The sequence below is a fragment of the Pezoporus wallicus genome, unplaced genomic scaffold, assembly GCF_028554395.1.
Source record: "Pezoporus wallicus isolate ANWC-B61680 ecotype Strahan unplaced genomic scaffold, APGP_CSIRO_Pwel_v1 contig_5542, whole genome shotgun sequence".
Lineage (NCBI taxonomy): Eukaryota > Metazoa > Chordata > Aves > Psittaciformes > Psittacidae > Pezoporus > Pezoporus wallicus.
In genome coordinates, this window is record NW_026640165.1 from 98,054 (window position 1) to 120,756 (window position 22,703).

At 37.1% G+C, this 22,703-nt stretch overlaps 1 protein-coding gene across 1 annotated transcript in view; it reads right to left on the reverse strand.

Moving 5' to 3' along the window:
• The window catches only part of FBXL13 (F-box and leucine rich repeat protein 13), an 84,436-nt gene that overhangs the window by 55,579 nt on the left and 6,154 nt on the right, over positions 1-22,703 (reverse strand). The window contains exons 3-9 of the mRNA XM_057417847.1: positions 20,475-20,568; positions 19,083-19,147; positions 17,250-17,404; positions 15,769-15,878; positions 13,579-13,674; positions 6,919-7,014; positions 5,259-5,394 (exon numbers count right to left, since the gene is read on the reverse strand). Of these exons, the coding sequence (XP_057273830.1) occupies positions 5,259-5,394; positions 6,919-7,014; positions 13,579-13,674; positions 15,769-15,878; positions 17,250-17,404; positions 19,083-19,147; positions 20,475-20,568 (752 nt within the window). The remainder of the gene's footprint in view (positions 1-5,258; positions 5,395-6,918; positions 7,015-13,578; positions 13,675-15,768; positions 15,879-17,249; positions 17,405-19,082; positions 19,148-20,474; positions 20,569-22,703) is intronic.

A 22,703-nucleotide genomic window follows, 5' to 3' on the forward strand; every position in this document is an offset into this window, starting at 1 on the left:
ATAGAAGAACAACATAAAGGAAAAATTCAGAAGTTACTAAGGGTGGTAGGAATGCCAAAGGATCCTTAAGCAAACACAAGACATTATTAACTCCATTCCTTCATAGAATGGTTTGGTTTGGAAGGGACCTCAAAGATCATCTAGTTCCAACCCCTCTGCCATGGACAGGGACATATTACTCATGTCCTAAGTGATTCATATTATGAATGTATTTAATGGTGCTTTACTGATAAACTGAATAATTTAGCCATGTCTTCCACAACATCTTTTGAAAACTTCATAGCAAAACCAACAGTATCTGACTCATCCCTGCTCCTGGGAATATCTTAAGCATTATCTTAATTATGGAACACAGATGAAAATCCCATTTGGTCAGTAATATTCAATAGATGGGGCATTTTCTTGAAACTTGAAAGTGATGAAAGAAAAAAAATCTCTCATAAGCAGTAGCCAGCATTAAGTGAAGCGCTTATCCTCCTCCTCCTTTCAAGTTCCAGGGAATTACTTCAGTACGGAATGGAACTACTGAGCATGATTGAAAAGGACAGACAATGGAACCACCGCAGAATATCTGTTGTTAGCAGCACAGCCAATGGAGAAAAGCTGAGTAGGAAAAAATGAATTTAACATAGAATCATAGAATTTTTTCGGTTGGAAGAGACCTTAAAGATCTTTCAGTTCCAAACCCCCTGCCATGGGCAGGGACACCTTCTGCTGGACCAGGCTGCTCCAAGCCCCTGTGTCCAACCTGGCCTTGAACTCTGCCAGGGATGGGGCAGCCACAGCTTCTCTGGGCAACCTGTGCCAGCGCCTCAGCACCCTCACAGAAAAGAATTTCTTCCTTATATCTAATCTAAATCTCCCCTCTGTCAGTTTAAAGCCATTCCCCTGCGAGGTCATATTGAACTTCTTGTCAACCAACACCCCCAAGTCCTTCTCCTCAGGGCTGCTCTCAATTCAGTTTCCACCCACCCTGTGGTTGTGCTTGGGTTTGCCCTGACCCAGGTCCAGGACCTTGCACTTGGCCTTGTTGAACTTCATGAGGTTTGCACCGACCCACCTTTCAAGGAGCGCATTCTTTGCGATTGTATGAACTAGAAAAGTATAGAGGAACTATGAAGGTAGCACAGGAGGAGGCAGCCCAAGGAAAAAGACAAAAATATATTTGAAAAACACATATGGAGACAATGACTAACAATAAAACCTTCAGCATTACAGGGTTAATTACTATTTCTCTGAAATGCACTGTAAGTTGAAGTAAACCCTCCATGAAACACCACAGTCACAAACCACAATTTAACGCTGACATTTCTTTCTTTCTGTACTAATTTAATCACAGAATCCCAGAAGCCCTTCCACGTATAAAAGAAAATCATGGACGCCCCTCTTCCTTTATATGCTTTTTAAGTCCTTTCAGTAATTTCTGTCTTGATTCCCCTTCTCTCTCTCTCCAAATCCAAGAAATAATTGCATGATAGTACATTTTATTCCTGATATGCATTTTATGTACTGCCTTAAAGGGTAAACTACAGTACTCTGCAGACACAGTGCCCTTCTCTCTACACAGCACATATGAAACACAGAAAAAACTCTTTTGACCCATGTTTTGCCATGACAGAGTGTAAGAAAAGAGACAGGTCTGTCAATCCTGTGACACTAGTGGCAATAAAAAGCTTCAAAAGGCTCTGAGGAAATCGTAGCTCCTGCCGTATGAATATGAATGGCAGCTTTTAAACACAGCTCCCAGTCGCACATGGAAGTCTAATGATTCTCTAAAATCACTGAGTGGGTGGAGTAACACCACAAGCAGCTGAGCTGTAACCCATGCATCTCATACACTCATTTTTTCTTTGGCAAAATGAAACATTTATTTCGCAAAGAGTCTGAGCTGGAATCGTGTAACATTCGTATGTAGGCATTAAACAATGACTATTATTTCATGCACATACCACATAGCAAAGTTGCAGTACATAAAAACAACATTTAAAAGTAGCAGCTAATTAATTTAAAAAAGAACATTAACATGATTAGCCAGCTAAACAGACCTAAAACCCCAATTGATATCATGGCTTTTTACCATTAACAATAAAAACAGGCTGCCAAAATCTGTGTAATCTTGGATTTATTTGAAAAGATGAGGTCAGAACTGTAGCTTGGGGAAGTTCTAATGGAAAGGTTCATCATATCTGTAGCCTGTAACTGAACAGACAGTTCAACACAGTTTGTTAGCTGAAGAAATGTCAGAGGAACAGAATTTCAGTAGGATTTAGAATCACTAAGAAAAAAAAAACCAAAATAGTCTTGCAGCAATTTTAAACCATCCACAAGAGCTTCAAAAGAATGGCAAAAGTAGGCTGTATGACCAATGAGGTTTAACAAAATAAATACGTAATTAACCTAAATAGCAATACTACGCTCACATAAATGTGTTTCATTGTTAAAAAGAACTACTGGGTGTCTTCAAAGTTAGAAGAAACAGCTTTATAAATCAGTGTTTTTAAAAGCCCCTGTGGACCATCACACACGATTCAGCACAATTAGTTTAATAGCACTGAGTAGATGTAAATAGACAAAATCTTTGATTTTGAGCCTACAGAAAAAAAACTAAAATATCAACAAAAATGAAAAAAATACATAATTTGTAAATACACAAATTTAATTTAGTGTCTTTGATATGTAATATAAATGGAAAAGGATGGCTATCAACATGCTGATATTCCAACTGATATAATCAACATGCTGATATTTCTAAGTTAAATTATTTTAATACATTAATATTAATACTTATTATTTACTAATTAACAGTTTAATATGTTTAATATCAGTTAAACAATGCAACAGAAAACAGCGTGTGTATATAAAGTTTTGTTCTACCACAACTTTACATGTTTTTAGCTTAAAATACAATAAACATTATTATGGTTTTAGCTTTGTACTCAAATACATAAGGAAAAAAGAATCATAACAGGTTTTAACCTTTCTAAATACAGCCCCCATAATAGAGGCAACATGGCTGTGTATGATTTTTCATCTTTGTTTTATTAGTTGCCAAAGTTCATTATAACATTAAATTAAATTATTTCACTAAACAACTTGCATGCTGATATCATTGAGAATGGTCTTTTCTCCTGCAATTTAAAAGCCAAGACCGTGATCAAATACTCTTTTTATTTTAGCCAATTGTTCTTTTCTGCCACCACTCTAGAGAGCAAATTGTTCTCACCCATAATTACACAGTCACTTTCTAAAACAAATGAAAACACACTGAAATTGTTATAGGCTGCATCAACAATTTCAATCATGTGCTATCTGATTAAATAATAAATCCATTATAGTCTCAAAAAATCAAAATACAATTTTGATTTGGAAAATAAAGGCATTTTCCTTTTCTTTTCTATGAATTTGCATTCAGTTAAAGTGTAGGTTAGAAAAGAGTAAATCAGTAACATTTGCCTGCTTCAGAAATCATAGAATCATAGAACAGTTAAGTTGGAAAGGACCTTAAGATCATCTAGTTCCAAACCCCTGGCCATAGGCAGGGACACCTCACGCTAAACCATGTAACTCAAGGCTCTATCCAACCTGGCCTTGAACACCGTCAGGGATGAACTGAAGTAAAGCTGTGACAGTAACCAAAAACATTGCCTGGGACCTTGCCTAGTTGTAGCAAAAGAGTTTTTTCTCATGAAAACGCTGCCAGGATGTTTTAACACTCTTCAGGATAAAATGTCTGAATGACAGTTAGGATGCAGGGTAATTTCACAGCTAGCACTGACCCTCTAACACTGACCATAAAAGCTTTTATTCTCCCTCCCCACTTCTCTGCCAGAGAATGAAGTTGCATTGAGAAGAAGATTACTGACCTGAAACTATTCCAAAATGCTATCTGATCACATGGTCACATGAACTTCCGCACATATTCTCAGTAAGGAGTTAGATGCTTTTCTACTTCCAGAGGGACTCTGTTTTGGCAGCAGAGTCAAGCACCTATTATTTGTGCTAAAACTGAAACACCACATTAATGTCTTGGACCATGTCTGGACTCTTTTTTTGTGTGTGTATGGCTGTGAGTTTCTTGTTTGGGACCAGCAACAGTACACCCTAGGGGTCAATACTGGGTCCAGTTCTGTTTAACATAGAACCACAGATTGGTTAGGGGTTAGGGCTGGAAAAGATCTTAAATTCATCTAGTTCCAACCCCCTTACCATGGGCAGGGACACCTCACACTAGACCATGTTGAGATAGACTGTATGCTCAGCAAGTTTGCATTTGACATCAAACTGGGAGCAGTGGCTACTACACCAGGGGCCCATGCTGCTATCCAGAGGGACCTTGATGGGCTGGAGAAATGAGCTTGTAGGAACCCCATGAAGTACAACATGGAGAACGGCAAAATCCTGCACCTGGGGAGGAACAATCCCATGCATACATGCTGTGAGCAGCCCAGCTGGAAAGCAGCTTGGCAGAAAAGGACCTGAGGGTGCTGGTGGACACCAGGTTGAACATGAGCCAGCCGTGTGCCCTTGTTACAATGAAGGCGGATGGTATCCTGGGCTTCATTAGGAGGAATATTGCCAGGAGGTTGAGGGAGGTGACCTTTCCCCTTTACTCAGCACTGGTGAGGCTGTACTTGGAGTACCATGTCCAGCTTCAGGGTTCCCAGTACAAGAGACATGGAGATACTGAAGATTATCCAACTAAGGGCAAAAAGATGATTAAGGGACTGGAGCATATCTTCTATAAGGAAAGACTGAGAGAGCTGTGAATGTTCAGCTGGAGAAGGCTGAGGGGGCTGTTACCAATATATATAAATACATGAAGGGTGCGTGCAAAGAAGATGGAGCCAGCCCTGTTTGAGCAGATGGTTTGGACAGGTGACCTCCAGAGGTCCCTGCCAACCTTAGGCACTCTGTGATTCTGTGACAATTATCTCAGTAGAGCTGGATTCTGGCATTCAGATATATTTAAGCACATTTGCATTCCAATCTTATTTGTCATATTACAGCATTTCACACACAACATAAACATTCTATTGGCATTGTAGCAATGTTCAGTCATATGGAGATTGCTGGGGCTGGAGACTGCCATGAAGGAATGGGCTGTCTTTAAAGTAATTTTACATGCCTCATAGTCACATTGCTTCATCATGGCTGTACACATAAAGAATATAGGCAGCAAAACTGGACAATAGTAAAGCAGAGAGTGAAGACACAGTTTAAAGAGGGGATTAAATTTAATAAATGCATGTAATACTTACTGATACTTTTAAAGGTAGGGCACTGAAGAGAAGAGCAACCTTGAAGATTCAAATGTAAGACATATGGACACCACTTCTGCAAAACATTCACTACCATTTCATCCTGAACTTTATGCCTCACTGAGGAAAAATTGATCTAAAAAATTAAACGAGTTATAATTCAGTTCTAAAAATAGTATACACAAAGACACATAATTATCAAAATCACTACTGAATACAACACAGTTATGCAAACACTGAATCAATAATCAGCAAAACACAGAAATGTCTGTGTATTACATAGATAAAAATCTAGACAGCGACTGAAAATACTTAAATGTAGGGGAAGTCTGTGTCTACAGTATTTATGGAGCTGAGACAAGTCTTGAACTACCAAAATATGACATGTCAGAATATTACGTGCAAACAAAATTGTTAGACTGGAACATTTACTTCATGGAATCCTAAAGTTGCCAAAGATACTTCTTTTTCTAGTTAATGGTCTGCTAATACACTGAGATATCAAGACTACATAATCCACCACCTTAGTTTTAGTAGAACAATCCTTAAAATTATGCAAGTTGCATGGTGGGGATATCTAAATCCTTGACTAAAACCATTCTTTTTCTAAATATCTGTCAGAAGTTCAAGAAGTTTTAACAAAAAATACTGGAAAATAGTTTTAACAGTCTATCTACCAATATTTATTATTTCTTTAATAAGAAATATCTCCTTTTTGGAGAAGACTTTTTCATATCTTCTTTCAATTTGTTCATAAAAAGGCCAGAAAAAGCTTTTTTCCCCCTTTTGTATAATCTGCTAAAGCCACACTACGTCTGTTTGCTGTATATTTCATAATACATGTTTATTACCCAAATACTTCGAAAAAACAATTACTATTATTTCTATTCATAAGGCTTAGAAGTGGTTACAATACCAGGAACTTTTTCTGGGTTTTTTTCACTTTCTTCTTAGGATTTTTTTCTTCTTACATTAAAATTATCAGAATTTTTAATACTAGTTTCATTAAGATTATTAATACATCACAGGAACTTAAGACCAGACCTAATGAAGACTCCAGGCACTACAAGCTGATCTTTTAGGTGTTGATGCCGAAGGGTAGATTCAACAACTCAAATCTGAGCAAAGACTCTACAAAACGTATATGGGACATCTAAGCACATCAGAAAGTCAGTTTAAAGAAACACACAGAGAACAGGCAGCTGCTTAGAACCAGACAGTATGACATGCAAGCAGAGCATTGTTGAGACCTCCATAATTTCTTTCCCTCAGTCACTGTATGTGCCTATAGTGCTATATCCCACTTAGGGAACATGTAACTCCCAAACAGCAAATATGGGACTTCAGATCTCTTAGCCTTGCAAGGCACAGCTCTGTTCACCTTCTGGATCCCAAATGGATCTTAAGCCTAAGACACTTAACTGTCTAAATTAAGCCAAGTCTTAGTAGCCTAGCCAATTCTTTTTCACTTCCACTGATTTTATAATGGTATACCACACACAATTTTATTTGAGTTGCTCGTGTTTTTTAATTCATGTTGTTGGGTAGAACAAGTCATATTTGGGGATAAAACTTCTAGCATTCTTAAATTAAATTACCTCCTTGTCTCACTCTTGTTTAAAATAAATAAAATTGAAATAGAATATTGTGATTATCTTACATCACTCCATAATGAACTGTTCTGAGTCAGCAGCATCCACATTTGACTAACTTGAGCACATCTTGCCAGATCAACCAAATTTACGTAGCGGAAAATCTATATAAGACAAACAGACATACATGATATTAAACCTATTCAGTAAGAAGCGCTGATGTATTAAATGATACATATTCACTTATCCTAAACAAGAAGACCTATTTTAAAATTAAAAACTTCTTTCTTAGGACTTTAAACATACCTTTTATAGCAGAATGTCAATAATTACTCATTAACAGCCTTAACAAAGAGTTATGAAAATACTGCTTTGCTTAAAAGCTCATCAATTCAAGCTATGATAAAGAATGAGAGGGATGTTTCAAACCTGAGGATTTTTCATGCACTATCAGCAGTTTTATTTCACCTACCTTAAAACAACACTTGTTCAAACACCTCTCCTAAGCCTACTTGAGACAATATAATTTGGACTAAAGCTTTGTAGACTAACTATAGTACTTTTAAATTCAATTTAAATTACCTTTGAAGAGTTTTTGTATTTTCTGCCTCAGAGGTCTTTTTAACTTAACTAGTTTAATTTGGTAAAGATATCTATAAATCTTTAATCTCAGAATATTAAAATAAATGTGTTATATTATGGTAGAAAAAAATATACAAGTTATACTGGTAGTCCATTTTATATAGGTAAATATTTCAAAATATACTGCTACCACTAAGCAACATATTGAAAAATTAAATTACAGCGTTTTAAAAAGGTCTTGTCCTGCTAAATAATCATAAACACAGCAGTGTCAGGCCATAAAAGTAAGAGACTGAATGAAAAGGACATTTGGCAAGCTTGTGCCATAGCTCCTCACCTGCCATTTTTATGACCAATTGTCAAATGGTATTTCTGCCAAGAGAATGCTAATGTTTTATCTTAGAAGAAACTTGGTAAAATTAAATAAGGGAAAATACAGTAAAATTGAATGTCTTTGCTGTAGAAGCAGACACGCATTATATTATAACCATGTGAAAATGCAAGATGCATTTAAGACTCAAAGACAAAAAGCATATGCAGACTTTTATATAAGACAGCTGGATTATTTACATACTAAAAATTCCAATATCCATAATCATTTGCAGAACTGAAATGCTACATCATGTGTTGAAATACAAATGTCTGACGTGAAATGCAACACTTAAATGTTCTGAGTATGAAAAAGAAACCAGTTGAAAGGAACACAGTTAATACAATCCTACATGACTTTCCTAAAGAAACTTTTCTATAAGGAAAACTTTATGCTCATCATGTAATTAATTTTCTAATTGCACTATCATACATCTATGCAAAAGTTTAAACCTGGTATGTTAATTAGTTGGTAGTGAAAATACAAAAAGAACTTTCTACTTTTATCCCATAACTTGTCACTGAAGAGGAATTTTTCTTATTAATACACATTTTCAAAGAGCTTAGCACTTAATATATATACTTTAATAGCAAGATGTCAGAGTGAAAACATACCAAAGATGCCAATGTGTTTTATAGAACATAAGTACTTCCATATTAGTTATACAACTTTCCATACAATGATGCATACAATAAAACCTGGTTTTCATTATAGCAGTATATGAGATATGATTTGAAATATGATCCAGAAAAAATAATGCATACTCAGTACAGACTTCACTCAGACTGCACTGGCACAAGGGAAATCTTGAGTCAAATAGAGGTTTTGAGACTCAAATGAATGTTGTACTCAGAAGCAATACACATAAAGCATTTGTAAAAGTAAGGAGGTAATTGCAAATTTTGTTTCACTTCTGGTAATCAACATAGTGAAGTAGTGAAGAGTGACTACATGTGTAGAGTTTGACACTGCCCCACACGACATCCTTGTCTCTAAGTTGGAAAGACATCAATTTGATAGGTGGATCACTTGGTTGATAAAGAACTGGCTGGCTGGCTGCATGCAAAGGGTTGTGGTCAATGGCTTAATGTCCAGCTGGAGACCAGTAACGAGTGGTGTCCCTCAGGGATCGGTGTTGGGACCGGTCTTGTTCAACATCTTCGTCGCTGACATGGACAGTGGGATTGAGTGCGTCCTCAGCAAGTTTGCCGATGACACCAAGCTGTGTGGTTCAATTGATACTCTGGAGGGAAGGAATGCCATCCAGAGGGACCTTGACACACTTGTGAGGTGGGCTGATGCCAACCTCATGAGGTTTAACCATGACAAGTGCAAGGTCCTACACCTGGGTCAGAGCAATCCCAGGCACAGCTACAGGTTGGGCAGAGAAGAGATTCAGAGCAGCCCTGCGGAGAAGGACTTGGGGGTGCTGGTCGATGAGAAAATGAACATGAGCCGACTTCAGTGTGCGCTTGCAGCCCAGAAAGCCAACCGTATCCTGGGCTGCATCAAAAGGAGCGTGACCAGCAGGTGGAAGGAGGTGATCCTGCCCCGCTACTCTGCTCTCGTGAGACCTCACCTGGAGTATTGTGTGCAGTTCTGGTGTCCTCAACATAAAAAGGACATGGAACTGTTGGAACAAGGTGTTCAAGGCCAGGTTGGACAGAGCCTTGGGTGAGATAGTTTAGTGTGAGGTGTCTTTGCCCATGGCAGGGGGGTCGGAACTAGATGATCTTAAGGTCCTTTCCAACCCTAACTATTCTCTGATTACCAGAGTTCATGTTACCGTGGTTTAATTTGGTTATACTGAAATGCGCTCTATAATAAATTAGTCACTAAAAAATTGTTAGAATCAAAAAGGGATTTTCTAATAAAAAGGATGTTTCATTAAGGGAAATACTCCTTCCTTAGGAGAAGCTTTTATCCTGATTTACATTCTGTGCAGTTCTACTGAAATGAACAGGATTAAAAACTGTATCTGCTAGAACCCATTTTTATCACAGAAATTAAGTTCAATTAAAAGAAATAAGCAGAAATAGCAAGAGTATTTTACCAAGATTTAAAAAGAAAAAAAAGTTTCAACTTATAGAAGCTATCCAAGGGCTATAATTTCTTTAGCTAGAGAAGGACAAATCAAGTAGGAAAATCACTGATAATGCGGCTTTTACCACTAGCATTTAATTGCATAGGTAATGCATTCAAGCAATTTGCCAGCTCCTCAAAATATGCGGTTGTCTCACAAGATGTCTGCATTCACTTCATATACACCACTTAAAACAATTCTTAAAAATCAGCTTTTCTGGCTATATTTTTTTTCTGGAATCCTAGGAGCATGCTATAGCCATATTCATTTTAAAGATATTTAGGTAGTTCAGAATTCAAGGACTTACAACAGCTTTTTAAAGAACAGAACTGTATAGGTTCTTTTCAATAGCAAATTTCTTCCATACACCACATGCCTTCAAATGCTTACATCCCATGATAATTATAGGCAGATCTATCACAGGCTTCTCTAATAAAAAGTCTGTTTCATTTGGACATGTGGATTATTTCCTTAACTTCAAAACTCAATCTAATTTAAAAACTTAAGGAATTCTGATACAGCTCACAAAAAGTATTTAAAGAAATGGAACTATATGACTTGTTAGAATAAAAAATTAAATATTGAATGAATTATTATGCATTAATAGGGTTTAGGTTCATATCAGAAGAACAAAAGCGAAGCTTTTACTTTGACACTGTCTCACTAGTAACTTTTTGAATTTTCAGTTCTGGAAAGGGTCTGTTGAAACATTTATTTCCTGGTAGGTCAAGCCCACAGTAACCAGCTTTAGAGCACAGCAATCATTTTCTGTCAATAACTCAATGTCAGTGTACTGTGGTACCTCTTACTTGTTTAGGAAACTGCAATCTACAAAGCAAATGGTTTCCAGCTGGCCCTGAGGACAGAGTTTGTCCCCTCAGTAAATGTAAACTGACAGGTGTGTTTTTTGCACAGAAGCAGAACAGAAAGCTGCAATAAATGATGATAGCATGCTAATAATGATATTTACTAAATAACTTGTGATTTTGAAATGATCCACCACAAAATGTCATCTACAATGCCAGAGACAAAGTCTCTGTACCATCAGCTCCAAAACTTCGTGAAGTCCAGGCACACTTTATTTTTCAGTCTGTGAATGCTCAGAGCAAACACAGATCTGGCCTGGAGAAGACAGCACCCAGTAACAATCTTCCGTGGAAGGAGATTGTATCTACATCCTGGATCCACACAAAGATAGCATGAGAATATATCCTCTTTTCACAGGGGGAAAGGGGGAAACAGAGAAAGGGAGAAAGGGAGACATAGAAAAGAGAGGATGGAGAAGAAGGAGAGGAAGGAGAGGAAGAAAGGAAACAAGCTCTGTCTTTCTGCAGCAAATGGTTAGGCACCCAGCTAGAATGAAGCTCTGGTCTGTGCCAGTAAACAAAAGAGATCTTTCTGCACTTCCTGTACTAAATAAAATAGAGACAGCTCAAGAAAAAGAAAGCCAGGTGACAGCCACACTGATTTGCACTTCTCTCTGGATCAAGGGAGCTGCATTATTTTCAAATACAAAATGGAAACATTTTGGTAGGCTTCCTGCTCTTCCGTAATGATTTTGTTCCCTCTGCACTTTACATATAAATAAAGTCATTATTTTCTGGCCTGCCCCAAAGATCCACAGCAATAGCTTCCAGCCCACATATGTAATCACTTGCATGACTTATCCCACATACACAAAAAATACTTGCAAAAATACTTTCAGCACAGCTGGCTCAGCCTGTTCTCTCTCTTGTGCCTGAAGGAGACCCGCCAGAAGGTGCTCCTTAGCCCTGGATGCTTCCATGCATCCTGCCAAATCCCTGCACTGCTGTTGTCCTTTTGTTGATCCCAGTCCTTAACCCTCCCAACTCCAACACAACCCAAGAGAATTATCTTTTGTTCCCCGTGGCCAGCTTCTCTTGGGATAGCTCCCTAGGAAAACCAGGGAACTACTGTACCCCCATGCACCACAGCAACCACGGCATATCCCGTGACAACTCAGTTTGTCTAGCCACTGCACATAAAAAAAAGAAGACGGAGGTGGCAAAGCCTGAACCCTGTCTAGCACACCACCCAGTTAACACAAACTCCCACCCTGTTCTTGCCTTGGCTATTGTCTTCATCCGTATCCCAAGCCTGTGTCCTCACTATCTCAAAGTAATGTTATTCTTTTCATTCTGTTACAGATAGAAATTGTTAGTCCAGTTTTTTGGACGGGGCATAGGGGGGAACACACAGGGAAGGAGGGGAGATGAAATGCTCCTTAAGATGCAGGATTTTCACTTTTCTTTATCTTTACCTGTGTGCTCAGTCACAAGAAGAGAACTTTGACAAAAAAAAAGGCAGATTCCTGAATGAGCATACTGCTAGTTAAAGATCTTTTAAATTAATCAGCAGATTTGAAATACTCAGAAGATGTTGTTCTCATTTATTGTTTCCTAAAAATCCAACAGATACTGATTGCTCTGCAGTGAAAAACTCATCATCGTTACCAGAATGAAGTTTTGACTAATGTTCCCTAATACACTCACCTTACCCTACTGTTGTTTTTAATTTTATTACCTTTTGTGTTTTTTCCACTGCAGTGATATAATTAGTTTTGATTTCTTTTATGACATGTAATTTCCTTAGCTGTAGCTTTTGGATTTTAGATATGTAAATGCTATTTAAATACAGACAAACAAAAATAATTCCACATCCTACAATGATATGTATATGGGTGGAAATATGGCTTGAAATTTGTGTGGATTATGAAATTTTCTTTTTTCTTATTCTTTAGGTTATTATTTCCTATTCAAATCAATAGAATTCTGACTTCTTACTTCATTTTCCCCAAAAACACACATTAACATACACACTATGACAATATATACAAATTCTAAACTGGCAAACTACCTTGCTTTTCAGCTCCAGACCTCAGAGTTGGAATTGCTCTAGAAATGGAAGATGTTAATGTTTTCTGCTAGGCCACTAAAGTAGCACTGACAGTATATTTGATTTATATAGGCTATAAAACTAACTTTATATGCAAAAAGAAGAGAAAACTATATAATGTATTTTTACAGTTGCTCTGTAGCATTAATAAAAAAGTATGGCTACATACCTCAGAATAGCCGTCATTCTTTTTGATGTGTTAATTTCCAGATTCTGCTTTTTATGTGCATAGACTTTACGCATATAAGATCTGATCCTTTTTGACAGTGGCACATGTAACTGTGAACATGAAATGACCTCAAAAAAGGGCAACTTAAAAGGATAGCTATATTTTGAGCTCATGGTTTGGATGTCTAAAAAACAAGGCTCATAGATTAAGATAAACAGATTTCTCCCAAGCTACAAAAAAAGGAATCATATCATCAATATTGTTACAGAGTTAACAGAAAGATACACCTATTTCAGGAGGTTTAATGAAGAAAGGATGCTACTACCAACCTCAGAATACCTGAATATCTGAATAATTATTTATTTATAGGTGTGAGAAGTTGCATAGACATGGACACAGGTTAGGACATGCAGATTATGATTAGGTGCCACTAAAGGGAAGAATAGCATTGTCAACCTTCAAAGGATTCCATCGGACTTAAAGTGAACAATGTAAACAGGAACCTTTATTTCCATTCCACAAATATATTCTTTGCAACAAAATATTATATATACCCTTTATGAAATATACATATGAAAAATCAAAAAGAACATCCAACTACCACAAACCTGTAACAAGGCTTTTTCTGGTAAAGAGGATGTTTCATGTCTGATGGTAAGATCATTTGATTCACAACATTCTTTCTGACTTTCCTTTGCCAAACTCTGAAAAACAGATAGTAAAAGGAAGGCACAATTTTAACTTAATTGCAGGTTCAAAGTTTCAAATACATTTAAATATTTTAAAAATTAAATTTATTTCTTCTAAAGTTAACTAGACTTTTTCAAATCCCAGATAGTTACACCTCTATGAATATTTGTAACTGCTATTACTGAGAATAACTGTAGTTTTAGGATCCACCTCATGATTTTTCATCCTAGTAATGCAATACAATACAGAAGCATAGGAGACTAAATGCATTTCCAAACTAAAACATTGTGTACACACTGTGACATAAACACACTATGGCACATGATTTTTTTCCGACAAGTCTTCAAAAGGTATTACTAAAATCTCCCTGATGTCATATTGTATCCAACAATGTATACGGCATGAAAGATACCGAAGTATTTTTCATATATACTCAACATGGGAGCAACATTGAATCTCCTTTTATTGTAGCTCTAGCAACAGAATGTCAGGGGTTATAAAAATGTTTTTTATTTAATACTGCTACAGGGAAGAGAGGAGAAGAGGGAAAAAAAAAGAATATATGCAGGAAAGGAGGAATTAGGAATAAAGAAAATGGGAAGGAAGAAAACAGTGAGATGGGAAAGCCAGGAAGAACCAAGAAAATGGGAATAATGAGCTTTAGATTGTAACTTCCCATTCTGAAAATGTATTTGCCCTTTAGCAGCAATGTGAGTTCTTCTGGCCCATTTAGTTTCTTACAAATTCTAAACATTGATGGTTTAATTCTGCATTTTAAAACCAATAAATGTTATCTTAGATGCCCTGGATTACCCAAGATATCCACAAAAGTTTGGAAAATATCATACAGGGCAGAGGATTCTTGCATTTCTTGAGCTTTAAGCTGGAGACCTGTCTGGTCTAGCCTTGCCTGAGGTATCCCAGGGCATGCCAAGTTACACCAGAAACCTTTGCTTAGGTGACATAGATGCACCCAAAATGCCTACAGAACTGTACACAGTACAAAAGTACACACACGCACAAAAAAAGATTCAGTTATATTCTTTCTGTTCTGAGCATTCTAATCTAATTATGGAAGTCAAAACAATCCTTTCATCTGTTATTAAGAATGGAAAGGATTTAAGAATATTATTCCCTAAGAATGCCCTAATACACTCCACAAACAGGACAATTTTTACGCACTCAGTCTAGCCAGACTAACATTTTAAGTATTTTAAGATAGCAGCAAGAAAAGAGGATAAAGAAAATGTATGAGAGGGAGAAGAAACAAAAATAAAAATGAGAGTTTAGCAACTAATTTGGGAAACCAGAGAAGCAGCAGCACTAATGACAGCTTTACTCCAGGAAGGATTTTAAAACTGGTGTCGAGCAGCCAGCAAATGATATATTGTCTCCAGCTGGTTTCCATTCTGACCATCCTACAGTAGGGCAAGAAAAAGGAGCTAAACAGTGGGAGCATGATTTTGGAACCCCATTTAGCAGCATCTGATTCTTACAGCTTCCATTTCTCCCATTCCCCATGTGGCATCTGCTGAGCATCAAGCTGTAGCATTCTCTTCTGTGGCAGCAGAAACCTTCCAAGAAATGAGAAAAGCCCTGTTTCTCACAGTGAGACCAGATACAGCTGCTGGCAAGGGGGCACATGGGGCTACCTATGTGCTGCCTACTCTCAGGTGATCACAATTTTGGTTACCCTGCACTTGTTAGGAGGAGATGAGGTTACTGAGCCTTCTCCTCACTGTGCAGGAGTCTACGCCTATTAAATTCTGGTGGCATGGATACAGAGGCATCATCTTTACTGGTGATCATATCAATTGGTAATACTACCCCTAAGACATCAACTACCTGATCCAAGCCAGATAGATCACTGGTAATACCCAATTACACTCAACCCCCTTTGCTGCTTAAGATATGACCAAACTTTTACTTGCAGACTAGAGAAGTAATGATCTGCTGCCCATAACACCACCAGTACTATAGAGCAGTATTAGTAGTAGTAGTACTAAAATGCTTCATTTAATATTGATAAAGCTGTTTTTTTAGTTGGAATTAATGGAGTTAATCTTTAAACATTAAGCTTACGATATTTTAAGTATTATACTGCATACCTCAAAATATGCTTTTGTTTCCGAAGAACTGTGGGCCTCTGCATGCCAAGCCTTCACCACAGCATTTAAATATAATTTATTAAAGATCTGTTGCAGTCTTGTCACTGCCACTGAAAATATACATAATTTTAACCAATCTGAGAACCACAAGTAAGAAGTATGTCATTTAAGTGCTTTAGATGAATGACTGTTAAATTACATTTCAACAAAATAGATAATCAATTCAGGTTCTGTAAGGAAATAAATAACCTTTTACAACAGATATAACTAAGACCATTGTAATAGGATTTCAAGTTAGCTGGCAAGGCATAAACATGACATATTTCCAATGTGTTAGAGTTGTGTATAAGACATTACTGATGTACAGTTTGATCTACCAAATTACCCAATAATTGCACAGAGCTTGGAGGTGCCAGATGTCTACAGACCTCAGTGAAATAAAACACAATTACAAGACTTTAATAATGTTTCAGATGTCATGCAAATCAAATATTGTAAGAATAAATTCAGTAAAAGGTGCCTTGGCTGAAAGCAATATTTAGAAGAGAATATGAAAAAAAAGGAGTCCCTGAAAACTACCTAGGAAAGTGAGACAACAGCTTGAGCTTCTAGCTCTGTAAGAGGAATGTTTGAATTATACGCAACTGCCTGAGCTCAAACTCAAACCTATACGTAGTGGTTTTGGCCCATTCTTTATTTTAATGACACTTCTGTCTGGGTGGGCTCAGGTTAACAGTATGGTCACAGCTGCTGTTCACATTTAAAAAGCCTCATACCCACAGGATCGAGGGAATGTGAAGTCCCAGGCAAAATGCGTATAGTATTTCTTTTTTAGTTTCTTCTGATTTTTTAAGTTTTCTTTTGATCTTCACTTCTTCACTCCTTCCCAGCCTCACATCATGCATTCCCTCTAACTGAAGCCAAGACTCCAACTCTGTGATCCCTTCTGGTTTATCCCTATATCATTTCACTCTTCACCTCCAATATAAGCATCCTGATTGACTCCACTCTGGACTTCTGACATACACTTCACTTCCTTAAAACCCCCAGGCCTTCTTTGCATCAGCATCACTGCTCAGACTTTAGAGAAGAGTACAAGCACCATCTGTCCTAACAGCAAATAGAGGGAACTGCCTCTCATGGCATTCATGGCATCAAGTTGCCACATGTCAACCAGTGAATGAGGCACTGGAATAGGTTGCCCAGGGAGGTTGTGAATGCTCCGTCCCTGGCAGTGTTCAAGGCCAGGTTGGACGAGGCCTTGGGTGATATGATTTAGCGTAGGGTGTCCCTGCCCATGGCAGGGGGTTGGAACTAGATGATCTTAAGGTCCTTTCCAACCCTAACGATTCTATGATTCTATGATTGCTATCCTGCAAAAAGACAGCTAGATAAATAGTGGGACCAAGCATACTTAAGTATACAGCATAGTTTTCTTTTACACATTTTTTGTCTTATGCAAAGCAGCTATACAGACTTACATGTCCTTTTTTGCTTGTGAATATTCACCCACATACTCCACTTCTGTATAATAACTCTTACTATTTGCACGTTATAATGGTCTACTGCCAAAGCCACCTTCTGCTCTGCCTTTTGTCTTTTATTCTTTTTTAGCAAGTGATATTTTAACCATCCTCTGAAATGGAAATCAGAATGAACAATTTAATACAGCTCCTGACCTGAACGAAGGAAAATCTATGGAACTCTGCAATTTGCTGTAAATTACAAAGCAGGCAAGCTTAACAACATAAACTTCTGAATAAAACTGCTGTTTGTTGTTTATAAGTTAAATAAAATATGTATGATAGTAATTTTCAGTAGTAATCCACTCATTTTCATAAAGTTTCTACTTGCCTGTAATATTCTACAGAAATGAGCAATAAAAGGTTGCTTGTTTCAACCATCATATTCTCCTGCTGCTGTCAGCTATACTTCAATGTATAGATCTGTATTATGGGATGACACTTGAGTGTTTATAGAAAATAATTCTAACATTTTCTTGGCAATACAAATAAAAATTAATGTAATAGAATATAAATTCCATTTATATCTTAACAATTTTAAACTTTGGTAAAAAAAATCTCATCTAAATAGAAAGAAATAATAAGATTCAGAACAAAAAAAATGTATTTCAAATGAATCATATGTTGCTGATATATTAAAATACACTATTTCTCTGTACCTGATTTGCTGGAAAGATTACTGAATAAATTAGATTTTATATGACTACTCTCATTTGCCAAAATATCTCTCATTTCAAATGAAAAAAAAAAAAAAGTCATTTCATTTCATATAGTTGGGAGCAATCAGAAATGGAACATTCTCTTGTTCCAGTCCAACTTCTGCAATAATTAAACAAACCTGTTAGCTCAGACAATCATCAAAAATGCTGCTGTAAAGGAAAAAGGAATAATCTTCCATGTCTCTGGTGCGTAAGACAAAAATTAAAAAAAGGGGGGGTGGGGGGGTGTCCTCTTACAGCAAGGAAGGCCCAGATATTAGCGAGATATTTCTAGTAGAAGGGATTATGCAGTACTCAAATAAACTGCCTGCAGAGATCGTTATTTCTCCAACACCCGTGATTCTTAAGATGGCTGAAAACAGCCTAGGCAAGTGCTCATCAAGGCTAATCACTGGATAGCTTGAAAACCTTCACCTCCCTGTCAATTCTGTGATTCTGTGATGCTTAGTAAGGATTTACACCAGTATTCCTGGCAGAGTTGTACTTCCTATATAATGAGCATTGCACACTTTTCAGTACAAAACAGTCCAAACTTATCTATTCTAAATGGAGGATCATTAAATTTTGATACAGATACCTTCAACAAAGAAATCAGTGAACATGTTTTTTATTGTGATTAGATTTTCAAACATAGCTAAGGAGTATGCCCATTTTTAAAAGGGGAAATTGGAATACATAAAGCATGAGTAACCTAATCCCAAGCATACGGGAAACCTAAGAAAGAGCAGAAGAGAACACATACCTTTTACTTTCAGAACCAAACACAAGTTATCCTTTTACTCCTGGGCATACTACTGTATGACTAGTAAATAATGCTGATTAAAGTGCAGAAATGTCAAAGGCCTTTGTTCAGTCTGGAACAAGCAGGAACTCAGAACTGACTATTTTTAACATAGAACAACTTTACTGAAGAAAAATAAAGCCAAATCTAAGTTTCTAATCTCTCTTCACATTGATCTATTAAAACGAAAACGTTTCCCTCCCCCAAACTATGGAACAACATAAATATTGCTTTGGTAAAATATTTTTTCCTAAGATGTTCCTGAGGTATATGCAAAATACATACACTTACCCAAAATACAGCTTCATTAAGTTTCTGTTGTGAAAGCTCCATGCCTTGGCACATCCTTCAGTTATCTAAACAAATCATCTATGACATTACTACACAAAACAGTGCTGTATTATTAATATTTAGAAATCAGACAAAAGTATGAAATCTTGTATTTTCCATGTTGATTGGTCCAAATTAAAGTATCTATTCTAAAAAGATGAATATTTAAGTATAATTTTCTGTTGTCTGCTACTAAATTACACTTTTGGTTTTACACACAGAATTTAAAGGAAAAGCAAAATTAGCATATGTAACAGACATATCATGTGTGCTTGAAGGAAAGTTCAATAACTGAAATTCCATCTTTCATTCCTCATATGCACTCTTTTACCAATCAGCCGTATCCCACAGTGTAGCATATTAAACAAATGCATACTTTAGTTACTCTTTACAAAAATATTTGTATGTTTCATGCTATGTAAACTATTTACATGACTCTAATTCATTGGTATTTTAATAAATCCATTTGAACTTGTACAAAACCAAAACTGTGTAAGACTATAAGCCAAGAATATCTCTGTAAAAGAAAATATGTTCCTTTGAATGTACAAATAGCAATTGGGCCTCAGGAAATACTGGGGGTTATCTTATTTATTGTTCTTACTCCTAAGAAAATCTGTAAGAGGATTTGACTTGAACCCATTTGTATATTTATACGCATACTGTATAAATCAACCATTCCACTTTCAGACTGATAATATTTGAGTGGTTTGTAAAAGAGGAAATGGCTGAAATGAAATTGCAGTAAACTCACAGTACAGATGGATTAAGACAGAATTGAGTACAGTTATACAGAAGTAATTAAGAGGAAAATCTGGTCACACTGCATGCCAACTTCCTGACTGAATTGCTTAGACTGCTTCTTGCATGGTCATACAGCGCCTTTCACCTTTGAAGGTTATAAAATTAGAGTTTTTCTTCTCTACATGTGGACTTTCTGGATCAGTAAAACCAAAATGTTCACCTCCTCATTGCTTCAAGTACAATAATGCTGTAACTATTCATTATAGTTCAAGTGCAGTTTTAGGAACTGGCCGAAGTAAAACCAAATAACACATAGAAAAAAAACATGCTATTGAAACTAGACTTGTATTTATGGGGAATGCTTTTTAAATTATGATCAAATACTTGACTACTTGTTCCCCACCATATGCCTAGATGTTATGCTCACCTCTGATTATGTTAAGTTTTGTATACAAATCAATATCAATAGAAAGAAAAGCAAATTATCAAATTCCTCATTATCAGCTATAGAAGAGTAACATGAGAAAACTTAAAAACAGAGTATGAATATTCTGTATTAGAAAATGTGTTGACAGCATAGGGCTAATGCAAATGTTCAATGATTTTTACCAGTTGTTCAACATCTAGTCCAAAAACAGTGCTCAGGTACGTTTCTGAAATCCTCTTAAATTTTGGGTGTAAAGACAGATCTGTACACATACACCTTTAAAAGAGAAATAAATTATATTAAACATATTAGTATCCCCAAAAGAAAATGCATCTTTTCTCTGTACCTACTAGATTAGCTACAGTTACAGTTTTATAACATTACTATTAAAAGATTATGATCTATATCACTTTCATTACAAATACCTAGAGCAGCCAATTTTAAATGTTTACAAAATATGAAAACTAATTATTATATTGATATTATTGCTACTCTTAGAGCTACATTGAAATATTCTGTACATCAGAGCTTAATACATTCCATGTAATATCTATCTTGGACATTTCCTGACAGATTATAGTATACTATATCTCATCTTAATATTAACTGAACAGCCATTTCAAGTTGTCTGTAGCTGGAGCAATGTTTCCTGCTATTGCAAATAGGCCATGTCTAAATAGGTAAACTTCTGTTTTCATTACAGAAAAAGAAGACACACTGCAAGAGACAAATCAACCAGGAATGACTATGCTGCATTATAATTCCATGAAAAATATTGAAATAAAAAGTATTTACCAGAGGACCAAAATTAAAAGAGAAATCAAGTCAGATTTCAACTTCCAGGAAAGACATCATAAATAATGCAAAGTAAACAATAAAGTCAATCTATGAGTGCACACAGAGTAGTTGGGGGTCTAGAGATCTCCAGAGATCTCTGCTTGAGTGGGCCCAAAGATTAAGGAATTATTATCCACTTCCTACTGAAACTTCAACCAGAACTGACACCTGCACAGAACACAAAAGCAAGGTAAGGACAGCTTCTTGACATCGCAAAAGATGCTAATTTTCCTAGCATTAACCATGTGGTTTGGTTGCTACGCTGGAGGGAAGGAATGCCATCCAGAGGGACCTTGACACGCTTGTGAGGTGGGCTGATGCCAACCTTATGAGGTTTAACTGTGCCAAGTGCAAGTCCTACACCTGGGTCAGAGCAATCCCAGGCACAGCTACAGGTTGGGAAGAGAAGAGATTCAGAGCAACCCTGTGGAGAAGGACTTAGGGGTGTTGGTCAATGAGAAAATGAACATGAGCCGGCTTCAGTGTGTGCTCGCAGCCCAGAAAGCCAACCGTATCCTGGGCTGCATCAAGAGGAGCGTGATCAGCAGATCAAAGGAGGTGGTCCTGCCTCTCTACTCTGCTCTCATGAGACCTCACCTGGAGTATTGTGTGCAGTTCTGGTGTCCTCAACATATAAAGGACATGAAACTGTTGGAATAAGTCCAGAGGAGGCCACGAGGATGATCAGGGGACTGGAGCACCTCCCGTATGAAGACAGGCTGAGAAAGTTGGGGCTGTTCAGCCTGGAGAAGAGAAGGCTGCGTGGAGACCTCCTAGCAGCCTTCCAGTATCTGAAGGGGGCCTATAGGGATGCTGGGGAGGGACTCTTCATTAGGGACTGTAGTGATAGGACAAGGGGTAACAGGTTAAAACACAAACAGGGAAAGTTTAGATTGGGTATAAGGAAGAAGTTCTTTACTGTAAGGGTGGTGAGGCACTGGAATGGGTTGCCCAGGGAAGCTGTGAATGCTCCATCCCTGGTGGTGTTCAAGTCTGGGTTGGACAGAGCCTTGGGTGTCACGGTTTAGTGTGAGGTGTCCCTGCCCACAGCAAGGGGGTTGGAACTGAATGATCTTAAGGTCCTTTCCAACCCTAACTATTCTGTGATTCTATGATTCTATCTGCCCATTATACTGCCTTCCCTCTTTTTTCCAGTTCTCATTCCCTAACATTTTCTAGCTCCCACCTAAATAGATCAGCAGCATCTTATGGGGTCAGTTTTAATACAATGATGAGCACCGCAATTTTCTGACAACAGTGAGGCATTTTACAGAAATCAGTATCTCAACAGAAGTCCCTTACTAAAATGTTGCATTACCGACAGCACACCTACTTACCCAAACTCTTAAGCTATATTGTATAAACTTTACATGTAACACAGAATTGAATTCATACTGAACTGACTTTCCATCTCCTTCCTGTACAAAGCTCTTTCACTTCCCAGCAGTTTTTGCCTCCAGGCATTCTGACTGGTATGAAATTTTGTTCATCCTTTTTTCTTATTCGCTTACACTACAATCTTAGCAGAAGTTCTTCTCAATATTTAAAGTTTTATTGCAGGTTCATTAATTCTG